This window comes from Neolamprologus brichardi, chromosome 20, assembly GCF_056152115.1.
Source record: "Neolamprologus brichardi isolate AB-2024 chromosome 20, ASM5615211v1, whole genome shotgun sequence".
NCBI lineage: Eukaryota > Metazoa > Chordata > Actinopteri > Cichliformes > Cichlidae > Neolamprologus > Neolamprologus brichardi.
In genome coordinates this window covers 2466875-2488075 of record NC_142123.1, presented here as the reverse complement: position 1 = coordinate 2488075, position 21201 = coordinate 2466875, and the positions used below count along the sequence as shown (strand labels likewise).

The window sequence follows — 21201 nt, the reverse complement described above, 5'->3', positions numbered from 1 at the left end:
GTTGTCACAAACCTTCTTCAATAGTTCGCTCTATTGGCTGTCCATCCAACATCGTCTCTCCAGCCAACTGGGCAAAAAATTCTTTCTTCATCCGTGTGTGACACTTCCTTTGTCGCACCATAAAACCTCCAATTCCTAACACAATTAAAGGAAACATATGTTTTAATTATTTTGGATATGATGATACATCTATGTAGATACTGTAAATGCCTTGATACAGTCACATTCATGATTGCATACCAGGCCTGTAAGGTTTTCGCTTTCTTTTCTTGCTGTCATCCGTCTCCTCTGCTCCCCCTTTAAGACCCTCACAGTCACCGTCAGCACCTCCCTCTGCACCTGCATCCCGCTCAGTACCACCGTCTCTCTCAGGGCTCCCAGGTTGGTCCATCTTTGATTCACAGTCCATGGGATCCCCACAGCCTGGTTATATAGAGGAACATTTATTTATTTATTGTAAAAGGCACAAAGTAATCCTGAAAACTCTTTAGAGACAAATGAATGAGTGGAAATTGTCCAAACCTTTTCCCTCATCCCCTTCTCCTTCAACCTCTCTTAGATCCATTCCATCAGGACCTCCTTCAGAGCACATAGTGCCAAGACGGGAGCGACGTTGCCGTCTCTTGTGCAGAGGAGACATGGAGATGCTACGCAGCAGGGACATGCCTGACTCTGTAAGCCAAACGCCCTCCAAACGGTAGAACTGGGGCTCTAAAAAGTGACAATCACAAATTTAAGTAAAAATAAAGGGCACAAACTCAGAAAATGTACTTGGAATAATTAACTAACATAAGGAGCTACATCTTCTTACCTGGCTCTTTTATCTTTATTGAAGCCATAATGGCTGACTCTACTACTGTGACCAAAGGGCAAAAAGTAGGGAGAAAAAGAAAATTGTGTCACCAATAAAACAACCAGTCAAAAAACAAAAAAAACCCACCCCACAATATCTTAATTATATTTCTGAAGACCTAGACACTGTCAATCTGAGACTTACCCACAGGTTTTGGAACATATGGGGTGCAAGATGTGCAAGCAAAGCCCTCATCAGAAGCCTGTTCCACCTCATCCTCTGTGTACAGACTCTCACAGACGGCATGGACCCATCTGCATAGGCACACATAAAAACCTAGCTATGCGCACTTTTCAACAAATCAAAGATGATATGGAATAATTTATGACATCAAAAATAAGTAATGCTTCACTCGCTCTCATTTTCTGGTTATTTTGTGTGTAGTTCCGATAATCAGCACCCACCGATCGCAGTACTGACACTGCAGCAAGAGCTCCTCCTCCATGAAATTCTCCCGGCATACCGGGCAGGTGACGAGGCTGGCGCAAGGCCCGCAGTGCGTGTAGTTGTTCTGCCACTCGCAGTGGAAACCTGGTGAGTTGGATCCACACTGCACACAGCACACACACCTGGACAGAGATAGAGATGTAGTGTAGTGCTTTATAACATTTTTCCAGTTAATATGCAAGATTAAAACAATAAAACTACTGATACCAATGTGATTGGTTTCTGTTGCTACAGAGGCAAGAGCCGGAGGGATGGGCCTCTGAATTGCAAATGAAGGCTGAGCCACCAGTGTTTTACATAATATGCAAATTTGGATATATTCATTTCCATTTGACCCAATTCAAAGCTACATGATGAACAAAGCTTTGTGCACTTAAGTTTCTTGTTTTTTTCTCTCTCTTTTTACCATTTGCACTTCCAACCACCCTTGGGTACAGTGTGCAGGGGAGGGTCCAAGCAGTAGGTGTGATAGCTGACATCACAGTCGTCACACAGCAGCAGACGAGACGGGTCTGAAGCCTTTCCGCACACTTCGCACACAATACATTCCAAACAACGCCAGCCCTTACGAAGCATCGTCTTGGTGATCTGCAGAAGACATCGAATTTAATCTGGATTTTCAAAACAAAACAATGAGAACATAATCCATCATAAGTTTAGCATTGTTCTTACTTTGCTGTTAACACAATAAGGATGGTAGCACTGGGCACACTGAGCGCAAGCCAGCAACTGCCCCTCTACACCCTTTCCAAAACTGCCACAGACGACACACATGTCCTAAAAATACAAGAGAGAAAAATTAAGAACAATAAGTCAATTTGCAGTCATACAGAAATGTCAACACAGCAAATCCACACAGGGTAAGTGAAAACGTCAAAGCAGCTTTACCTGTAGCAGAACAAATTTATCGGTGTTTGAAAAAAGAACAACTGTGTTCTGCATGGTGTCATCTTCTTCTTCATCTTCCTCCTTACTCAGTCCAGTGTCTGAGGTCATGCTTAGCTGTAACAGTGTAGTAAATATTTTATTTTAAGCAAATTATGAGAACTACAAATTACTAAAATATTTAAAAAGTTAAATAACATTAAAAACAACAACAACAACAACAACACATGCTCAAAAAGTGCAGCTCACCAAAAAGGCGTCGATGCAGGAGGCCATAGCTTTAAGGCGTGACCTACCACCACGCCCTCTCCCTCCACCGCCACCACCACCACCTCGAGGTCTACGCTTTCCAGGGAAACTACTGCTTCGTCCCTGCAATTCACAGAAACAGCCTTTTCAATGTCAAGTCACGTTATAACAATGACACATTAAAAACAAAGACTTAAATTAGTGCCACATATATCAACTAGTACATGGTGACCTCACCTGTTTGACCCTTGAGCGGCCTGGGGACCCTCTGCGTTTGGCCTTTTCTCTGTCACTTCTGAGAGGTTCAAAGGGAAGAGAGTCATCGGTCTCAGTGAGCAAGATGTCAGCGTGCGAGCGGCTGGAAGGTACAAGGCCAAGCTCCATGGAAAGCTGAGGGTCGGGTTCTCCTGGAGAGCCTAGAAAGCCACTGCTGCTCTCATCACCATGGCTCATATTTGACATTTCATCCAGCAACAACTCCGGCTTAACCTCTTGTAGTTTTCTCTTGATGTCCTCGCTGTGTCCTTTCATTTGGTCATCATCCTCATCCTCCTCTTCCTCCTCCTCCTCAGAGTGAGGTAATAACCTCCCCTCTATGTCAGCTGCAGAGAGGGACTCTTGTGTGTCTATTGATAAAGAACGATTAGAAAGCAACTGGAAGTCATGGCATGGACTTCGTTCCTGCTTTTCATCCAAAGGCTCCGTTTTAATCACAGAGACCGTGGAAGCTGGTAACTTCTGGGGATCGTTACAGAACCGTCCTATACAGATGTCACCAGATGCACTCTTCAATAACTCTTGTGATAGTTCTTGTTTAACTGAGGGAGGAGCATCTTGCTTCTCCTCATCCACCTCCATGCTTTCAGGGCCTTGCTGTGACACTGGTGTTGGTTCTACTTCACAGCTGTTGTTAGACTGTGTCTCTGCTGTGGGATCCTGGGAAGCTGCCACTTGACTCTGTGCCTCTTTGGCTCCGTCTTCAGCAGCGGGAGGACAAGAGCCCCTCTGCTCTGTTGTTGCACAGCCTATTTGAAATGAAGGAATGTGTGATTATCACCACTGTCATTTTTACATCCATTATTAGATACAAAGCACATTGGCGGAAAAAAATCAAGTTCTACTTGGTGTTTATTTTCATATATAGTACATCTATCGTGCAACAGTTTACCTGTAGACTCGAGCAGAGGAGCTGGTCCCTCAGAACCAAAAGCTTCTGTTGGTAAGGGTGGCTCTCCCTTCATTGTTCTCTCCACAGTGTTTGTTGCCTGAACAGCTGCAAACTCCATCCCTAAGATGAAAAATAATTAAACTAAATAAAAACATTGCTGACACACACACACACACAAAATGCTCTAACAGCCATATGCAAATGACAGGCATTTCTTTTAAGTTTGATCCAATGTAGTGTACAGTAATGACTTACCAAAGTCCATAGGTGTCTCTTTATCAGCCTCATCTTTAGCCTGTCCCATTTCTAATGTGTGTTTCTGTCCTGGTGTCACTTCTGATGAGTCTGTATCCATTTGGACCGGCATTTCCACCAATTTAATGTCTCCTTCAGTTTCCTTAAGGGACGTTGTGGTCTGAGTGTCTGCTGTGTATGGTTCAGCTACTGGCTGCCGCTGACCCTCCTTACAAAGCAGGCAAATGATCTCAGCTTTTGGGGGTTCCCCCGCTGAACTACACTCACTGTGAAGCCATCTGAGACAAAAGATGATTAAGATTTTTATTTTATTTTTAATGATCGTAACACTGACATGGTCACACATCATGGCAAGCTGTGTTATATTTTAAACTAACCTGTGGCACATGCTGCAACACTGCAAAGCAACAGACGGGTTGGCAGCTTTGCTGCACACACAACATATAGAACTGCGGTGATGCTGGCATCCCTCACACACGGCGTAGTTATCAAACCACTGGGCTGAGCCTGGCAGCACTAGTCCACGGACTCCGCACACCATACATACACGACACCTCTAATAGAATAAAGATTATAGAGCAAAATTACCCAAAAAAAGCAGACAGGGAAAAAACAAAACAACGAAAAAAACTTTTACCAATGTCTTTTTAAACAGAAACAATTTGGATAAAATAAGGTAAGATTATGTTTTATTAAATAAGTGAATGTCCAGTTTCAATATACGGAAATGTTTTTGGATAGAGGGTTAAAAAAAGAAAAAGAAAAAGGATTTACTCTGCATTTCCATTGGTCAGAGGGAAGAGAATCCATGGCTGGCTGGAGACAGAAGGTGTGGTATCCCTTATCACAAGCATCACATACCAACATTTTGGAGTCTTCCCCTGGTTGTCTAAGAAAAAGTAATAATAAGTCGAAATTCAAATAAAATAATCAGTTAAAATAAAAACAAAGTAAAACAGGACACACATCTGAGAAAAAAGGAACGATGCTAGACTGTTAGACTCACCTGCAAGTCTGGCACACTTTACACTCTGGACACTGCCATCCTGCCCTCTGGATAGGTGTGGCTCCAATCTCCAGACAGGCTGCATGGTAGTGGAGACCACAACCCGTGCAGAAGAGCAAATCAGTGAGCTCGCCTGCTGAGTCACATACTGCACACCAAGACTCTTCACCAGCTGCATAAAACAAACAAACAAAAAAAACCCCATATGAATAAGTTTCATAAAAATATTCTCAGTTCACCTTAAATTATCATGAGACTCAACAAGGTATGAAGCTAGCACTTAACTCTCATGTTTTGTTTAAATTTTAGTAAGTTTTCCGTTTTTAAGAAAGACAAGTTAAAAGTAGACAAATGAGAAATTAAGTTACACAGATAGCTGACATTTTAAACAATAAAGACGTCTTTAAGTCTTGTTAAACTGCTAGTCCACAGATGATGAGCCAGATATACATGGAGCATAACAGATATCCAAGCCAAACAATATGCTGCTTTTCTACTTTTTTGCTGTTTGACTGGCAGCAGGACATCATATGTGTGTAAAGTCCTAGTCTGACACTGTATAAGAAAGTCATCACAATTCTGACAAAGGCTTCTGTTTCGCTTACCCAACTCCTCTGCCTTATCTATGTGCTCTGGACAGAGGAGGACCAGCTGTTTCATAGACTGGAAGGATCCACTGGCTGCTGAGCAGGGAAAGTGGTAGAACCGCAAACAGCCCTCAGCATGGCATCGAATGGTTGCACCCAGCCTTTTGCAGTATTCGCAAATCTGGAGCAAGCCAAGGGTATCAAGTTTGGTTTGTCTCTATATTTTCATCGAGTACATCTAATCCAGGTTAATCGAACTACACTTACCCGCTGTGTCCCTGAGATAACAGCTTTATCCACATTCTCCAACTCTTCATCCTCTGTCTGCTTTACTCCCTCTGACCACACTGCACACCAGTGGTGAACCCAACATCCCCCTGTTTATAATAAAGCCCAACATTAGTAAAATATCTAACCAAACCTCTGTTCTACATCAATGTGCTCTAGTAGATAGAACCTAACATGTTTCAAATAATTCTAACACAAATTAAATATAGTATTTAAAAAAAAAAAAAAAAAAAAAAATATATATATATATATATATATATATATATATATATATATATATATATATATATTTATTTATTTTTAGGGGTGGGTGGTATAAACAATATAAATTTGGCCAACACTAGAGATTTTGACTATACCACTCTACCGCCATAATTTCACTGTGCTAATGTTATGCTAACGTAGCTGTTTTGCTAGCGATCACATAGGACATCGTTATATACCAGCTAGTCCAACTTCAGTAACCCTACAAAAGTAACTGCTGTTTAGTTTTCTATCTTCATTTATGTCGGAAGTGATAGCAGTGCTGTACGTTTTAATTTTTTCAGAAATCTCTCAGTCAGAACATGCTATATCGTGTTTAGGTGGAAACTAGCGAGCTAAGTTCCTGCTAAGTTCTAACTCCGTTTTATTTATATTTGTTTAGACTTTAACCTGAGTCATCAAGGAGTGCTGTCAGACAAGGCGAATCAGGAAATCCAATGGAAGACAGGTCATCATTTCCAGGCTGTGGCAGTGGGGAAGCTGATGGCTTGAGGGTTGGCCGCTCAGAAAATGGTCCAAAGTGCCTCAGTTCCCGCTGTCCATGCAGACTCCGCTCCACACAGTTACAAAGCGCACAGGCTCGAACGCTCTCTCTGTACACAGGTGAGAAATTGTTGAAAGCACCTTCTTTGGATAAAGCAAGAAGCACAGCAGGTTTTATTATATAATAAAGGGCTTACACAGATGTGCTAGAAGAGGCTGCATTAGCACTCGACAACTCCACAGCAGGAATGGCCTTAGACTCCCCGTCAGAAGAGACAAGCTGCTTTGCAGTGGCATTGTCATCAGCTAGACAAAAGGAAAAAATGTTTAAGGCAAATTTTTTTTTAAATAAATCTTAAGAATAATTGCATGAAACACACAAATAGCTCCGTTATTCACAATGGTAGCCACAGCTTAAAGGAAAAAAGCACACCATTATCTTCATAAAGGTGCAGAAGAGAGTCCAGAAAGCAAAGAAAACATTACCTGTTGGTTCAGAGTCATTCTCTTCGCAGTTTGATTTCTGCTCGTCCATCCCCCGTACTGATTTTGACCTCCCTGACAGAGATCTGCAATTTAAAAATGTAAACTAGCACCAGTTTGCAAATCATTGTCATAGTAATTATTATGGTAATTCCACAATACTGTAAATAAAAAATAAATTTTAAAAAAAACTGAGCATACTATTTTAAAATGCTAATGTCATCATCATCACATAATGTAGAGAAAAGAAAATGAAAAATGAAACACAAAAAACCCGAAAGATTTTCCTTATTTTCTCCTATATAAAACTGAACAGTTAAGTGATCTCCAGTTTCTCACTTGCTGAGACAGAAAACTCCAATGTTCATAATCCAACATATTAAACATAAAAAGCCATCTTAACCACAAAATGCACACTCTACGCATCCAAACCCACTTTTACATAAAAGCCAACAACACAACTAATAAATACTGCCTGCTGTTTCTTTCCCCCCCTCTCCCCCTCTTTTTTTAAGATAATTTCCTTGTATTTATCCCTGTACAATCGAGCTTTTTTCGCAAACTCGTAAAAACAGCGTTAAGGTTATAAGAGCACGATCAATCCGACAACGTTTTAACAACTCAAGTTATTTACCCAGCAATTCATAATCCAAATCGGTCAAGCAGTTTTGGTGGAAAAGCGCGAAATGTTAAAACTAAAATGGTGTTTTGCTAAATAAAACAACCATAAATCGGGATACACAAAGAACATACAACTTCCGTGTGTGGAGCTTCCTGTTGCAGCGGGGCTCCTTTCGTGCAGAACCTCGTCGCTAGCATCATAGTTCCGCTGCGAGGTTCACGCCATTAACAAAAATACTGTAAAACAAACAACGAGGGCCTCACCATATTTTACCCACATAGCTAATCAAAGGACCCATTCACATGCGTGTAACGTTTAAAGCTCTTAACAGGCATTTTAAACGAGGTCGGACAACTTCAATTCGCGTAGTAGCCCATATGTTTTTGCTATATTACAGCTTCGCTAGGATTTATAAGTATGATCGCAAAACCGAAATAGACACCCGCACAATCGACATCAGTGCGATGCTGGCAAATAACGTGACGATGGCTTCAAAGTACAAATCAAACACAGAAGAGCGTTTTTTCAGGAGTTACAAAATCTAAATTGTGCCATCATACTTGAGGAAAAAGCCTTCCTGCGGGTTAACGCTGTCATACCCATTTGGTAATGATTTCTTTTCATTTTCACTGGGGCAGGTGGAAGCGGATCCCAGCCCGAGGACGATTGGGCTTTTCTGGTGGTTCATGCACAGAAGCATCAGTTATTACAAGCCGAATTTAACGCATTTAATACAGCACAAAGTATCAAAAGTATTTCAATCCTTGTCAAAATTACCCGGGGTTGTTTTGCACCTCTTTCCCATTAGTGGGAACACAAAACAAAAAACTCCCAAACAATTTCAACTCAACGCGATTAAAAGTACTATCATATTGCCTGGTGGTGCGCATCATTAGCAGATTGCACAGACGTTGCTAGCTGGAGAAAGCAACTGAGCTACTGCACGAAATGAAACGTTAACGTTGCATGTCCGTATTAAACACACTCGATGGAACCAGAAACGCGCTTTCTTCTTGACAACAAACTAGATCTTCCAAATCTAACTCGACTCATATCTCAGTTCATGTGGATAACATATATGTTTTATCTCAATAATACAGTTACTAACACGTAAAGCAAAAGTAATAACACGACGAGTGCTTTAACGTCTTAACATCCTGGCTAGCGAAGTTGACGTTAAAAGTGTTAACGTTACAAATTAACTTTAAAGGTAGAGGTGTTTGCTTTTAGTTTATACTCTTTAAAAATAGCGACAACGATTTGTTGCAGTCACTGTAAATAATAACAGAAAAGCTACTGATATTTTACAATTGAACAACTGCAGCGCTAAGCACTATTTCTCAATGTAAACATCGACTTCAAAGGGTTGGTTCTGTCCAGAAAATTGCCATGTCCATGTCACTGGCGGCAGGCTGAAACGGAAAAGCTAAAAACTACCAACAGTGACGTAGCTGCAAAGTCTTGGAAAGAGAAAAAACTATATAAAATACACAAAATCCCACAAACATGGACATACCTTTAAAAATGTTAACCTGCTACACTGCGTATAATGGCGCGGAAACAGTCGATGTGCAACATATATCAACCTAAAGTTAGCTCCCAGGTAACATTGCTAGTTTTCCAGCAATTACACAGCCCCCATCCACTCGAAGCTAACAGCTAAACACTACCGACTGTAGAGCTAACACCCGGTCTAAGGTCAGGGTTGGCGTGTCTTTAGGTAACAGGTTTAAAGGAGCCATAATCAAAGCAGCTCACCTCACAAAAACAATATCGTCTCCTCATGTATCAGCAAAATCCACAGAGCCACGCAGCGTCCCAAAATGCTGATGGTCGCTTCATTTTATGTACCGGACTAACGCTACGGCTAGCCGGCTGGAGTCAGAGTGGGGGGAAGTGCACGTCGGCGGAAGGCAGGCTGAGCGATGCTGCTAGCTAGATGGATAATGCCATTAGCTAACAGGCAACTTGAGCTTTTGTGTCGAGTGTGGTCGTACGCTACCGGGGAACTGTTAGCCACAGACACAAGTCTAGTAAAGATTCCCCGGCTTCATACAGCGAATCGAAACTAACTACTTTTCCTTGCTTCAGGGTTTTAGCTGGAATGGCTAACATCAGCTAGCTTTTGCTCTGCTCTGGAATCTCGTTCGCGAGGTCGTGATAAGCTATTGCAAGTTTGCACCACAACAATGTATGCGAAAATGACAGCGCTGAACTTTGTTGACAAGTCACCAAAAGTATATTTTTTGGCGTCTGGTGTCAGTCGACCGCAGACTTTTCATCTACCTAAATTTGCGAGTCAACTTTGCATGGGTACCCTTGTGTGGGTCACTAGCATCTCTTCTTCACTTCGCGTCCTCAAACGGCTGTTCTGCCAAGTGGCTAACTGCTGCTAGCCGTGACAGCTAATAACAACTACGTCAAAAATAATAATTCATGCAAACCAAGGGGCAGAAATTATATTTGATACTAGTTTCTACTACACTTTTTAAACCTCGAGTAAACCGTGTGCGAGGCTAATAGTTTTTACCACATAAGATTTCAATCTGGTGAGCGCTGACCAGTGAAATATGGTGGATATTAGATATTAGGTCATTTTGATTTTCGGATCTAGGGAGGCCATTTTTCATTAGACTGTTATGATTGTAAGAAATACAGCTGCTGTGCACATGTCTGCTGATGAATGGTTTGCTTGTTTAAATGATGGGCCGCGATCTGTGTGGGTTCAATTATGTTAAATTTGTCGTGGTGCAAATTAATTTTTGTAATTGATTTAACAAATCTGTTCATTATGTTTAATTTTTTGTGATCAATTTTTTCCGCCTCTGTTTTTCTGATGACTATTGCCGATGGGTCGTAATCGATTATCTAAAAAATAAATAAATACATTTTTAGCGGGTCATGTAATGTTGCGCGTTTTGAAATCGTGTAATCGTGCAATTTGTTACACCATTGTTTTGTTTTGCAATATGCCTGCAAGATAAATGTCTTTCAAGGAAGAATGAATCCAAAGAAGAAGTAAAAACAAACAAACAAACAAAACAGGACGAATAACAATAATCGTTTGTGTTAAAATGCCCAGCCTTTAAGCAAACATTTTAAATCTCTTATCTGATCATTCACATTGAGTGTATGACCTTTCCATTAAAATATTTATCATTGTAATGCAACTTCAAATTTGATTTGCAGATAAGGTTAAAGTGCAGTGGTAATGTCAGGGAAGGTGACCAAACCCCAGTTCCTGTTAGTGGGCAAAGAGGTTTTCTTTCTTTATTTTTGCCTTATCACTGTGAGAAAACTACAGTGGTATAGATAACACAGGACAATATAGGTTCAAGAAAGCTGTCCTGAGAACTGCTGTGACACTGACAGCAAGTTACAAGACAATCTAATAAACTTTGCATGACAATAAAGAGTTGTTTACAGGAAGCTTTTATTTATAAAGTTGTGAAAAAGTTGTCATTCTGGGGGATTTTTTAACTGTAAAGATTATATATGTGTAGCTCTAATTAAATCAAGACATTGACCTATTTGTGTCACACCTTCTTGAGCCCATGCTGAAACACCAGGGGCCTGAGGCTGTATAAACACAAAGTAAAGGTCGAGAGTCATTGAGATGATCCAGCGAACCTACAGGAAATTAGGTTGGGTAGCAGTGGGTCCGATTACTAGAAGGTCATAGGTTTAATCATCTACTGTTTAACTCTTATTCTGCCTTAGAGCAGAACGCCCGACTGTTACAGGTACAGTAGGAACCTTGCTTGTACCTCTACATTTTTAAGTAGCCGTGGACAAAAATTCCTGCAGGGCATTTGGAGTAAAAACTACCACATCACACATGTGTGCTGTGGTGACCCATTGTGAATAAGGAAGCAGCTGAAAGTAACTTTTTTTTTTTTTTTTTTTAAAGGAATAAAATAAGTCCGGCTGAATATCACAATTGTGAAATTAATGTGAGTGATCTGAGTTCTTAATGGTCCTTACCTACAAATAAAGACAATCATACATATTGCATTATGCACCTGCTGCAGGGGGTGGATCCACAGCTGACCCTGCACTGGTACATTTATGCATTAATTTCATATGTGGAGAGGCATATATACACCTCGGGGTTTAGATTAGGCCGCTGAAATTATTTTAAGATGAGTGAACACATAGAAATAAGTCTTCTGAGTGTGACCTTTTACTCCAATAAGAGTTAGGGGGGGGGGGGGGGGGGTTGTTTCTTTGTAAAAACATTACAATTTATTATTGTTTTTCAGGAGTCATCTTAACACACCTGATTATCGTGGTATGCTATAATAAAGCCATTTTTACCATGGTTGACACGAGCTATTTGCATTGACGAAAATAAAAATACTTAAATCTATTTGATCATTTTAAAGGAATGTTGGCAAAAATGTCCTTTGCTAGATTTTGTAGCCATGGAAAGTCCTCACTGACACTTGTTTCTGTTACAAATGGTAATATTTATTCAACTTCTGTTTGACTCTTTCAGTGCACGACTGTGGAGAGTGCATGTTTCCATTTTGAAAATAGGTTATTACTGGTCCCCCTGACAGGATTAGTTAACTCCCCATTCAGCTTTAGTAAGATTGGATTAGATTTTGGGTCGGCTGAGACTGGCTGGAAGATAGTTGCTGATTGGCTGATAGATGCATAGGGAGGGTGGTATTAGGGCACCAGGACTCTCCTATTGGACGGTAGGTGAAGCGGATGCTCTCCCCCATCTGCCTCCTGTATCTCAAGGATAATCCCCTGGAATACCTTCACAGATGTTTACAACAGAACTGGAAGACAAGAATATATTCTGATATAACAGTAATGATGACGGTTAAAATAAACAGCTCGAGTTACTTTTACCGCATAGAGTTTCACCTGTTTTGTGGTTTGACTTATTAATATTGAGCTGGTTTTGATTTCAGATTCCTGTTACTCTGGTATGGAGCTCTCTCCTTGTCTTGGAAAAACAGCATAAAGTCCTCCTATTTGATAGGTTACGATGAACATTTTAACTCATAATACTCTATCATAAATGTTCTGAATCAAATTGAGGCCCGCTAAATTAAAGAGAGGATCAGGAGTGTTTGCTATTTATTAATTTAGATGGTACCAAATACAACTCAGTGGGGTGATATCAGTTCCTCCACAAGGGGGGTGTATAACCTCAGACTAGTGCTGAACAGAACCCTACACTTTATTATGAACCTTTAACACATTTGTTTACTTGAAACCAGTAAAAAAAAATTAGATGTTTAGTAGTAATGTTTATTGTCTTTGTAGGAAGTCACATTGTACTTTATAGCCCAGACTAGATTTTTTGGGTGGGATGCGCAAGCGGGATGTAACAGAATAGAAAGTGGCATTGTAATGTGCAACAGTTAGCAGATAAGAGTGGCGCAAAATAATGCAATGCCAATACGATTAAAAAACAAACAAAACCTGATGATAAAAAACAAAGACAAAACCCTAAAGTGGGCTTCCAAAAAAGCAGAGATCTGTGACGGAGATAAAGTCAGAGTGTTTGCAGACTGTGTGAATATTAAGTACTCTGGGCTTTTCATTAACCCGGGTTTCCACACAGGGTTACACAACATACATTAACTTGACTGTAAGTGCTGGAATCTATCATTTCCTTGTCATATCCCTCCCCCCTCCACACTGAGCAACTAATTTTTGTTTAGTAAGTAAAAATATCAATTAACCTAACATGCAAAACCAATCTACACCACAGCTGAAAAGAAAGGTAGCCTGCTGTTTCATAAAAGTACAATTTTAATTTGATTTATGACATGAAAACAAGCAAGGGCATACAGCACATGTAGTAGATATTATAATAAAATGGAAAATTTATATATATATTATGATTCAGAAAGTACAAAAATAAAGATTCTATTCTCCAGGGATTTCATTCTTGTCTCATTAGAATATATATTTCATTTTTATTTTTTTAACATATATAACTGACATAAAATACATACAAAAAAACCAAAACAAAAATATGATAGTCTTTGGTATTACCATTTTTATATTAACTTGCTCAAAGTCTCATTATGTTCAGTTTCTTAAACATTTGTTAGCATGAATAACATTATGGCAGATTATTTTACAAAAATAGGGGGAAAAGCCAGCAAGCATTTCCAGTGTTTTTCAATCCTTTAAGGAATAAATGGGAAGTGTTAACATATTGTATAAACGTAGCAGTAGGCTATGGCACTTATGCATAGATTTTGGTTCTTAAGGATGAAATGACTCGGAGTCTAAAACAATGCACCCAAAACTGTAGAGTAGTCTAGCATACCAGTGCACCTCTGATGTCTCCGTCTGCAAGGAGTGCTTCTCTCTACTTTCTATCCTCAGGGCATCACTCACGTTGACTTCTTTGTTCACATACACACCTGCTTTGTCCTTTGCAGGCAAAGTGCTAACATGCATTGGAGTCTTAGTACAACTTTTTTGAATGTCAGTATCCTGCTGCTCTTCTGCTGTTTCTCCCCAAAGTAGCTGCTTGAATGAGAAGAGAAGTCGCAGGGGTCCGAAAGCCCAGTGCGCGAGCCTGTGGTCCTCCACCAGCGCATAGCTGGATGCCAGCACGCCATCAACAAACAAAGTTCCAGCGTCTGTCAAGGGTGCGTACACTCCCACGCTTTCCGTTAGTGAAACTGAGATGATTTGGGATGCATGCACTTGCTGCTCTGCTTTATGTATGAGAACACAGTCTCCTTGTCTGACCCTGCTTGCAAACTGAGGCTGGTACTCACTGTTTTCTTGTCTGCAGTGCGGGTCTAAAAAGACCAAGTGATTCGGAGTGAGGGCCAATCTATGTCCATGTTCTGTCTCCAGAGACAGAAAAGCAGACCAGCTTTGTTGATCCCGATGGAGAAACAAGAGGACTTGGCTATACACGACTTGGCCTGTCCCAGATAGGGCCATGACTCTGTCCCCAGGAGTGAGTGACGACAGGCTCTTCTGCATCCCTCCAGCCACAGTTACCCGGGCCCAGCCTGGGAAACAGCCCCCTTTTTCCACAGCAAGAGAATGATCTGCAGAAGGATCAGCAGACAAAGCCAAGATGAGTAAACACAAATTGTGTTCCCTTTGTTTTTTTATATAAACTTAAATATCCTGATACATTTCACACTGAAGTAAAGTAATTTAACGATACAAGCATGGCTTTTAATGGCAGCTACCTTCTTAAACTTACCAGCTTTTACTGAGCAGTGGACACGATGTTTGGACTCATAGTGGACCCAGTCGAAGCCTGCTTCCACAGCCAGCTGGGCCAGGAGACCGTACTTTTCAGGACTTCTATCAGACGTTGTTATATCCACAGCCCGGCCTTCGTAGTGCAGAGAGCCAGGAGGATGGTTACCATCTTCATCCCAGGCCTCTGTCACACGCAAGCGTATCCCTGGCCACTGGTTCATCACTGCAATAGCCAGCCTGTTCAAGCACTCCTTACATCGCTACGGGGCAGAATAAGAAAGAGGGCAGATATTTATTTTGGAGCACTTCAGTAAACTTGTACATATATTCACAAATTTATCAGCATGAGCACCCATCTCAGCCTACCTACAACAAAAAATTGCAACACAGAAGAAAAACCTTGACTTGACTCAGTGATTTTTCCTCTGAAGCCCAAACTAACAGATGATGATTTGTTTGTTTTCAGAAGTAGAAACTGTAGAATCTAAAGAGTTCCTAATTTTCCAAGTCACTCAGTCTCATCAGCAAGCGAGATGTTCAAGAGACAGACACTTGTGAATATTCCCACTCTCTAACAATACGCAGAAAAAGAAAAATGTGGTTTTTACACCTAAGTGCGTAGACTGATTTCAGTGCGCCTCAGCAGAAAGCGATTCCCGTATTTCAGCTCTGTCTCCAGCTCCCAGGTTCTGATTGTTTGTCAGTTGGCATCATCACACAGTTCCTCCTCTACTCTGCTAAAGGCCATTTCAACCTTGCTCAAACAATCAGAGTACAAGAACAAACCCTACTGTAGCCAGTTTGGCACATTCCTTGGCCTTTTCAACAGGGTGACAGAATAATCAAGGCCATTCTCTGCCTTTCCAGATTGTTCCAGACTTGAGTTTCTCAGTTTCACCCCTGAGACATGTGATCAAATATGTGCACAGTGACTCCTAACACCCCCGTGGGCCATAATGTTACAGACTGTGTCAGCATTGTCGCAAAATAGCAGGCTGAAAAATAATGACGTCAGCATCCGAGGTGATACGCTCATGCAGCTACTGAACGGCGCCGGCTTGTGACTTGTGCTGTGGCAGGTTTTAAAACCTATAATTATGGCAGTAAAGCTCATTTCGAATACACAACGGCTCAACGGCGAAGGAGGAAGTGACAGAAAACCATGGGAGCTAAAGTTGGGAAAGAAGAAAGCGGCGTAGCAAAGGCCTGAGGTTGGGACTAAAAAGAGAGGGCAGAGGGGAAGAATGTATGGGCACGGACTTGGGAATGTGACAGCAAGAGTGAGAAAAAGAGAGAGGGACAGAAAACAAACTGGGTACATTTATCTCGCAATGCCATTGAAGAGAGGCATTTCATTGTCACAACTACAATAGTCGCTTTTCCGTCGGTGCCATTACTTCAGTAGGAGGGAATTTTGTATAGGCGACCCCTCCGAGTCTCCAAATGACGCACAAAGAACGTCTTTCACATCTGGGCAAAAAAAGGGGGCACATGCACACATACACACACATTCAAACTGGTATCAGGAGGGCACACGTATACAACCACAGATTTCCCTCACATACAATCACTACGGGAGGAGAAGGGACACAGATTAATATCCTAAACAATCACACAAGACAAGTATCCAAAACCGTGGACTGGGTGTGAATGGAGCTTGTGTTCACATTCAGAAGTGTGCCATTCCAAATGGGTAGTTTGGAAGTTCTTTAATGCGGCCCAGATCTTAAATCTGTGAAGACGATGACTGCCTTCTCAAGACACTGTAAATTTGGCTACCTATCCTTAGTAATCAATCAGGAATTTAAGTGCCCTGCCTGGATTTTTCTTCTGCTGGGCACACTGAGAACCTGTCATGGGAAGTGTTTTATTTCAAATAACAAAGACTTTGGTTAAAGATTAAAAGGAAATGTTCCTGTAGAGAAACTCAGCCACTTAAGGGTAGTGTTGAATTACATCCTTATCTTCTTATCTTTAAAAAAACAGTGAGGTAGGGTTTGGTTAAAGCTTACACAGGCCGCGCTGAGCATTTTTATCTATTAACAGACTGGCAAGTGCAGGTAGATAATGACTGGGATTATATGATTGGTTTTGAAGGTGCAAACAGCAGTTTGTCCATTTAGGGAAATGTAGCTGATCAACCATCCAACAACGAAACTATCTTGAAAAGGGAAGTCAGTCTGAGCATCACCTCACTGAGTCAATCTGGTGCTGCATCTTTGCGCATTTATTGGACTTACTACACAACAGTCACAAGCGATCATGGGAAGCAATGGAAACACTGTTATCACTGTGTCACACTCATATAAAACAAATCTATTCTAACCCAGCTCGACACCAGTCTCACCTTAGTCGTGAAGCGGTCAGCGCCTGTGTTCTCTTCGTCCTTGAAGACAATGTCGGGGTTGTAATTGGACACAAGTTCGTTGAAACGCTCAGAATTGCGTGCGATCTTGCCCTCTGCTCTCCCACTGGCCCCCAGGTTGTTCTCGGATAAGTTGGGGAAAAACTGCTTGAGGCGCATGGCTGTGAGCTTTCTGGGCCTCGGACGGGTGCCGTACCGCGGGCCCGGTCCGCATCCCTGGACCAGCCATATAAAAGTCCACACAGCAACCAGGGTGAGCTGTGCCAGGTGGGCCCACCACAACTGCTTCATTGAGGAGGGTCGGGTCTCCCAGAAGTCAGTGGCTCGCAATGTGTGCGGCGATAGCCCAGGTGTGATAGCTCCAGGTGTGTGACAGCAAGTGAATGAGAGTCAGATCTTGGTCCATTCCAAATCATTGATCATTAGAGGTGATATTTATTTATTTTTATTTATTTATTTTTTTAGCCCAGAGACTGATAAAGTTCCGGGGCACGTAGGTTACTTCATATCCCGGTGTTTCGCCTTAATTTAAAAAAAGAAAAAAGTTTTAAAATACCAAGCAAGTGCTTCACTGTTTTGGTGACGGCGCGATCTGATTGGCTGAAGTCTGGCACGCGTTAGGTCACTGAAAATGTGGAAATACAAAGGCTCTTTGAAGAGTTCAGTGCGTCTCCTGTGATCTGAGAGTCATCTTCAGATATCCTGTCTTGACGCAGGTGTTTTGGTGGATTTCTGCTCACTTACCGCTTCTCTCTCTCCCTCTCTCTCTCTCTGTCTCTCCCCCACACCGTCTCCTGGACTGGACGCACAAAGTGACGCACACCTAAAGCCCGATAGCCGCCTGACTCTGGGATTTTTCTGGACGCTCCAATGAATCTCTCATCCCTGCTGTCCATCCAGTAATGCCTCTACCGACACTTTTTTTTTCTTCCTCCTCTCCTTCGTCCACTGTCTTTTGTCGCGTTTCAGCGCTCCTGGCCACCTTGCGCCAGCCATTGGTTCTTATTAGAGTCCGGACAAGATTGCCCTCCCTTCCTCTGCGCGCTCCCACCGCGACAGCACACGCCTCCATCCATCCATCCATATAAAGAACACATCATTTGGCCACTTATGTTAACACCGTGAACCCCATCCCCTTATCAAAATACTGTAAAGTTTAGGCATAAAAAACTGAAAAGTTGCAACAAAGATAATACACAAATCTATTTCAGTATTTTGTTTGTTTGTTTGTTTGTTTTGGTTGAGACAAATTGTTCATTATAAATACGCTTTAAAAACACAAAATTTAGGATTCATATGGAGCTTTTACAGTAGCTTAAATTTCCAAAGTTTCTTGTCAGTTGAGTTGCTTTGAGCTAACACGTCCTTGCCTCTGTTTGCTCATCCCTCCCACTGCACACTCATGCTTCTGTTATAAATAGACAAGAGTTGAAGGTGAGGACCTAAAGATGGAGCACAAGTGTCCAGCCTTGACACCCACAGACTATGACTTACAGTGCTGCCTTCCTGTGTTTGGGGAACTAGCCTGACCCTCCTGAACTAAGCGCACCCAAGACCTCTTTGGTGGAAACACCCGCTGGCCCTATCATCAATTTATTATTTTTATCCACCCTAGAACAATAGCGGCGAGAATTATAAAAATGTGTCTGATAATGCCCAAAGTGGGAGCAGAAAAGAAAGTAATCACCGTATCTCAAGGGTGGGACATCTGTAATCGCAGAGGGAAGCTTAAATTAATGGCAGATTAAAGGTCAAAGTGCATGTCACTGTCCTATCTCTGGCTTCCTGGACCTAATACATCAGGCCTGTTTCTGCACTGTGGCTGTTTCAGGGAAACAGAGCAGCGGAGGCCTGTCCTTACTGGATGTTTCAAATAGTATATGTCTTTATGTTTGTTGTAACTGAAGATAATAATTTTTAAAAAAGAAGAAGAAGAAAAAAAAGACTTATTTATAAAGTGACTTATTGTACCCTAAACATTTCATTTTGCTCAGGTCACTGAGCTCCACACTGACCATGGAAATGCACTCTCGCTGGGGGAAGTTTCTAGATGATCCCAGGATGTTGTAGGGAGGGGTAGTAAGGCGAAGCTGCATGTTCCTGTCCTTATGATAAACACGGAGAAAGGTTCAAGTCTGGCTTAGGCAACACAGATGAGAGATATCGGCCTTTGTAACAAATGCAGGGAATAACTCAATCAAAAAAAGTAACAAACACTTTCATATCTACAATTACTCACATCAGTGTTTCTCTTCAAAGCTATACAAGAAAAAAAGATTTCCATCTGACATGAAAGGGAAAGGAAGGAAGCAAACATCTGTGGGCTGGAGATGGAAGAGAAAAAAAAAGGTCATTATTATTAGTTTTTATTTTGGTGCCCCCCATCCTCCAGCCTCCCCCTGCCTCCTTCTGGCTCTTAGCATTTTACTCCCCCATTTCAGGATGGGAGTACATGACTGGGTGAATGGTTCAGTTTCCTGCAAAGCCACAGCACAGAAAACGAGATCTTTCCTGCTTGGGTTAGGCTACCCTGCTTTGTTTCTTCCAAACAGACGGCTGTGCTTGCACCTGAGCTGAGTGCCTTTGCACTTACAGGTGCGCTGTGAATTTGGGTCACACTCGACGAATAGCCGATATCTCAGAATGCAGCGAGGGTTTGAAATTAGGATTCAGTAAAACAGAAGTAGCATTTTTTAAACAATCCAGCTTTGACTTTTCAAGTGTTAGTCTTGTCTCATAGAGCTGATTAGACATTCTGCAGGATCCACTTCCTCAGATGGAGGCCATTAGAAGAGTTTCCGAGGGGGGTGAGGGCAAGGAAAGTCAAGGAACTGACACCTAACCGTCTCCCCCCACTCTCACACCCCCGTTTTCACTGCCCACCACTGTCTGTCACTGTGTTATCAGTGCAGGAAGCGCAGGGTGGTGCATTCTAGTGCAGCTGCACACACTGTATTGTAACTCTGGTTTTGTATTTAATGCATCAGTTTGTGTCATGTTTTCACGTTTAATTCAGGTGTGCCACATATAGGGATGTGAGACGTCTACCTTAGCATGTTATGGCTAAGATTAAGCAGGGATGCAGGTCATAAAAAATACAAAATAAAAATAAACGGAGTACCAGTGAAGTCGAGGCGATGCTGCACGAAAGTGGACAATAGACTGCGAAGGGTGGAACTTCCTGGCTGCTGACAAGCAGGTCAAAGGTCAAACATGATGCTATACCTTCTGCTAATTCCATCCCCAAAATTCATTGACATTGTGCAGTAGTGTGCGGCAGACTTGAGTCACCCCTCATCTCTAGATATCTTCCTCCCAAGGAACCAGATTTTCTTGTCTCGATTTCAGTCCAGTCCTCTTACCTAACCAGAGGAATGGTTCTGTTTTCTTTGTTTGTTTGTTTGTTAATCCTCTTAATATTGGTTTAAGCAAACATAAAAAAGCACTTAACACAAGGGATGAAACAGAATTGTGTTTATTCAGCTAACAACTTAGCACAGAGCCGTTAGTCTTTCAGCACGTTGTTACCAGAAGCGTGTCACAGAAACACGTAATCTGTTCCCATTTCTTTATCTGAATTTACAAAAATGCCAATGATAACAGTTTGACAGACACAGAATAGTATTTTCACCATCAAGGTGATTCACAAAGAGCTATTAACCAAAAACGTATCGCTGTATATCTCTGTATGGTGTGCAGTTTCCTAAAAAAAATAAATAAATTTGGAAACTGGAAGTAGTGGGAAGCCTAAAGTAGATGAAGCAGATGAACAGCATCTGAAAGCCACAAAAAAACAGGAAAAAGAAAATCCAGCAAGGCCTAACACAGGACCTGAGAGATAATCCACCGTTCACTGAACCCTCATCAGAAGCTGTCTCAGTGGACGGTGGCTGTGAGGGTGTTAAGGAAGGGAAATAGGGAGAAAAATCGGAGGTATGCCAAATTAAACAACTATTTCTGAAGAATACTTCAAGAAATAATAAAAAAGCTTGAGTTTGGACTGTGTCGAAAAATAAAAGTAGTTGCATCGTAGACTTCAT

The 21201-nt window shown here is 41.6% G+C and overlaps 2 protein-coding genes across 7 annotated transcripts in view; both read right to left on the bottom strand.

Annotated features, from left to right (window-relative positions):
- Positions 1 to 9893, bottom strand: part of kmt2d (lysine (K)-specific methyltransferase 2D) — a 31742-nt gene extending 21849 nt beyond the window's left edge. The window contains exons 1-22 of one of the 6 annotated variants that reach the window (XM_087834294.1): positions 9877 to 9893; positions 6972 to 7054; positions 6683 to 6791; positions 6393 to 6595; positions 5718 to 5827; positions 5469 to 5631; positions 4864 to 5035; positions 4632 to 4746; positions 4235 to 4413; positions 3858 to 4135; positions 3603 to 3722; positions 2672 to 3459; positions 2435 to 2557; positions 2189 to 2302; positions 1973 to 2077; positions 1707 to 1888; positions 1258 to 1422; positions 998 to 1107; positions 812 to 856; positions 523 to 711; positions 241 to 423; positions 13 to 135 (exon numbers count right to left, since the gene is read on the bottom strand). In XM_087834294.1, the coding sequence (XP_087690420.1) occupies positions 13 to 135; positions 241 to 423; positions 523 to 711; positions 812 to 856; positions 998 to 1107; positions 1258 to 1422; positions 1707 to 1888; positions 1973 to 2077; positions 2189 to 2302; positions 2435 to 2557; positions 2672 to 3459; positions 3603 to 3722; positions 3858 to 4135; positions 4235 to 4413; positions 4632 to 4746; positions 4864 to 5035; positions 5469 to 5631; positions 5718 to 5827; positions 6393 to 6595; positions 6683 to 6791; positions 6972 to 7020 (3625 nt within the window). In that variant the 5' untranslated portion in view covers positions 7021 to 7054; positions 9877 to 9893. Of the gene's footprint in view, positions 1 to 12; positions 136 to 240; positions 424 to 522; positions 712 to 811; positions 857 to 997; positions 1108 to 1257; positions 1423 to 1706; positions 1889 to 1972; positions 2078 to 2188; positions 2303 to 2434; positions 2558 to 2671; positions 3460 to 3602; positions 3723 to 3857; positions 4136 to 4234; positions 4414 to 4631; positions 4747 to 4863; positions 5036 to 5468; positions 5632 to 5717; positions 5828 to 6392; positions 6596 to 6682; positions 6792 to 6971; positions 7055 to 7602; positions 7723 to 8189; positions 8207 to 9106; positions 9126 to 9348; positions 9829 to 9876 lie in introns of those variants that run through there. The other 5 variants (XM_087834291.1, XM_087834293.1, XM_087834289.1 and 2 more) reach the window with 5 other exon arrangements.
- Positions 9894 to 13388: 3495 nt separating this feature from the next.
- dhh (desert hedgehog signaling molecule) lies at positions 13389 to 18185 on the bottom strand. The gene is made up of 3 exons (XM_006785637.3): positions 17144 to 18185; positions 14795 to 15056; positions 13389 to 14633 (listed from the first exon to the last, which is right to left on the bottom strand). Exons 1-3 carry the CDS (start codon positions 17450 to 17452, stop codon positions 13828 to 13830), a joined length of 1377 nt encoding a protein of 458 aa, XP_006785700.2. The 5' UTR covers positions 17453 to 18185; the 3' UTR covers positions 13389 to 13827.
- Between the last annotated feature and the right edge of the window lie 3016 nt (positions 18186 to 21201).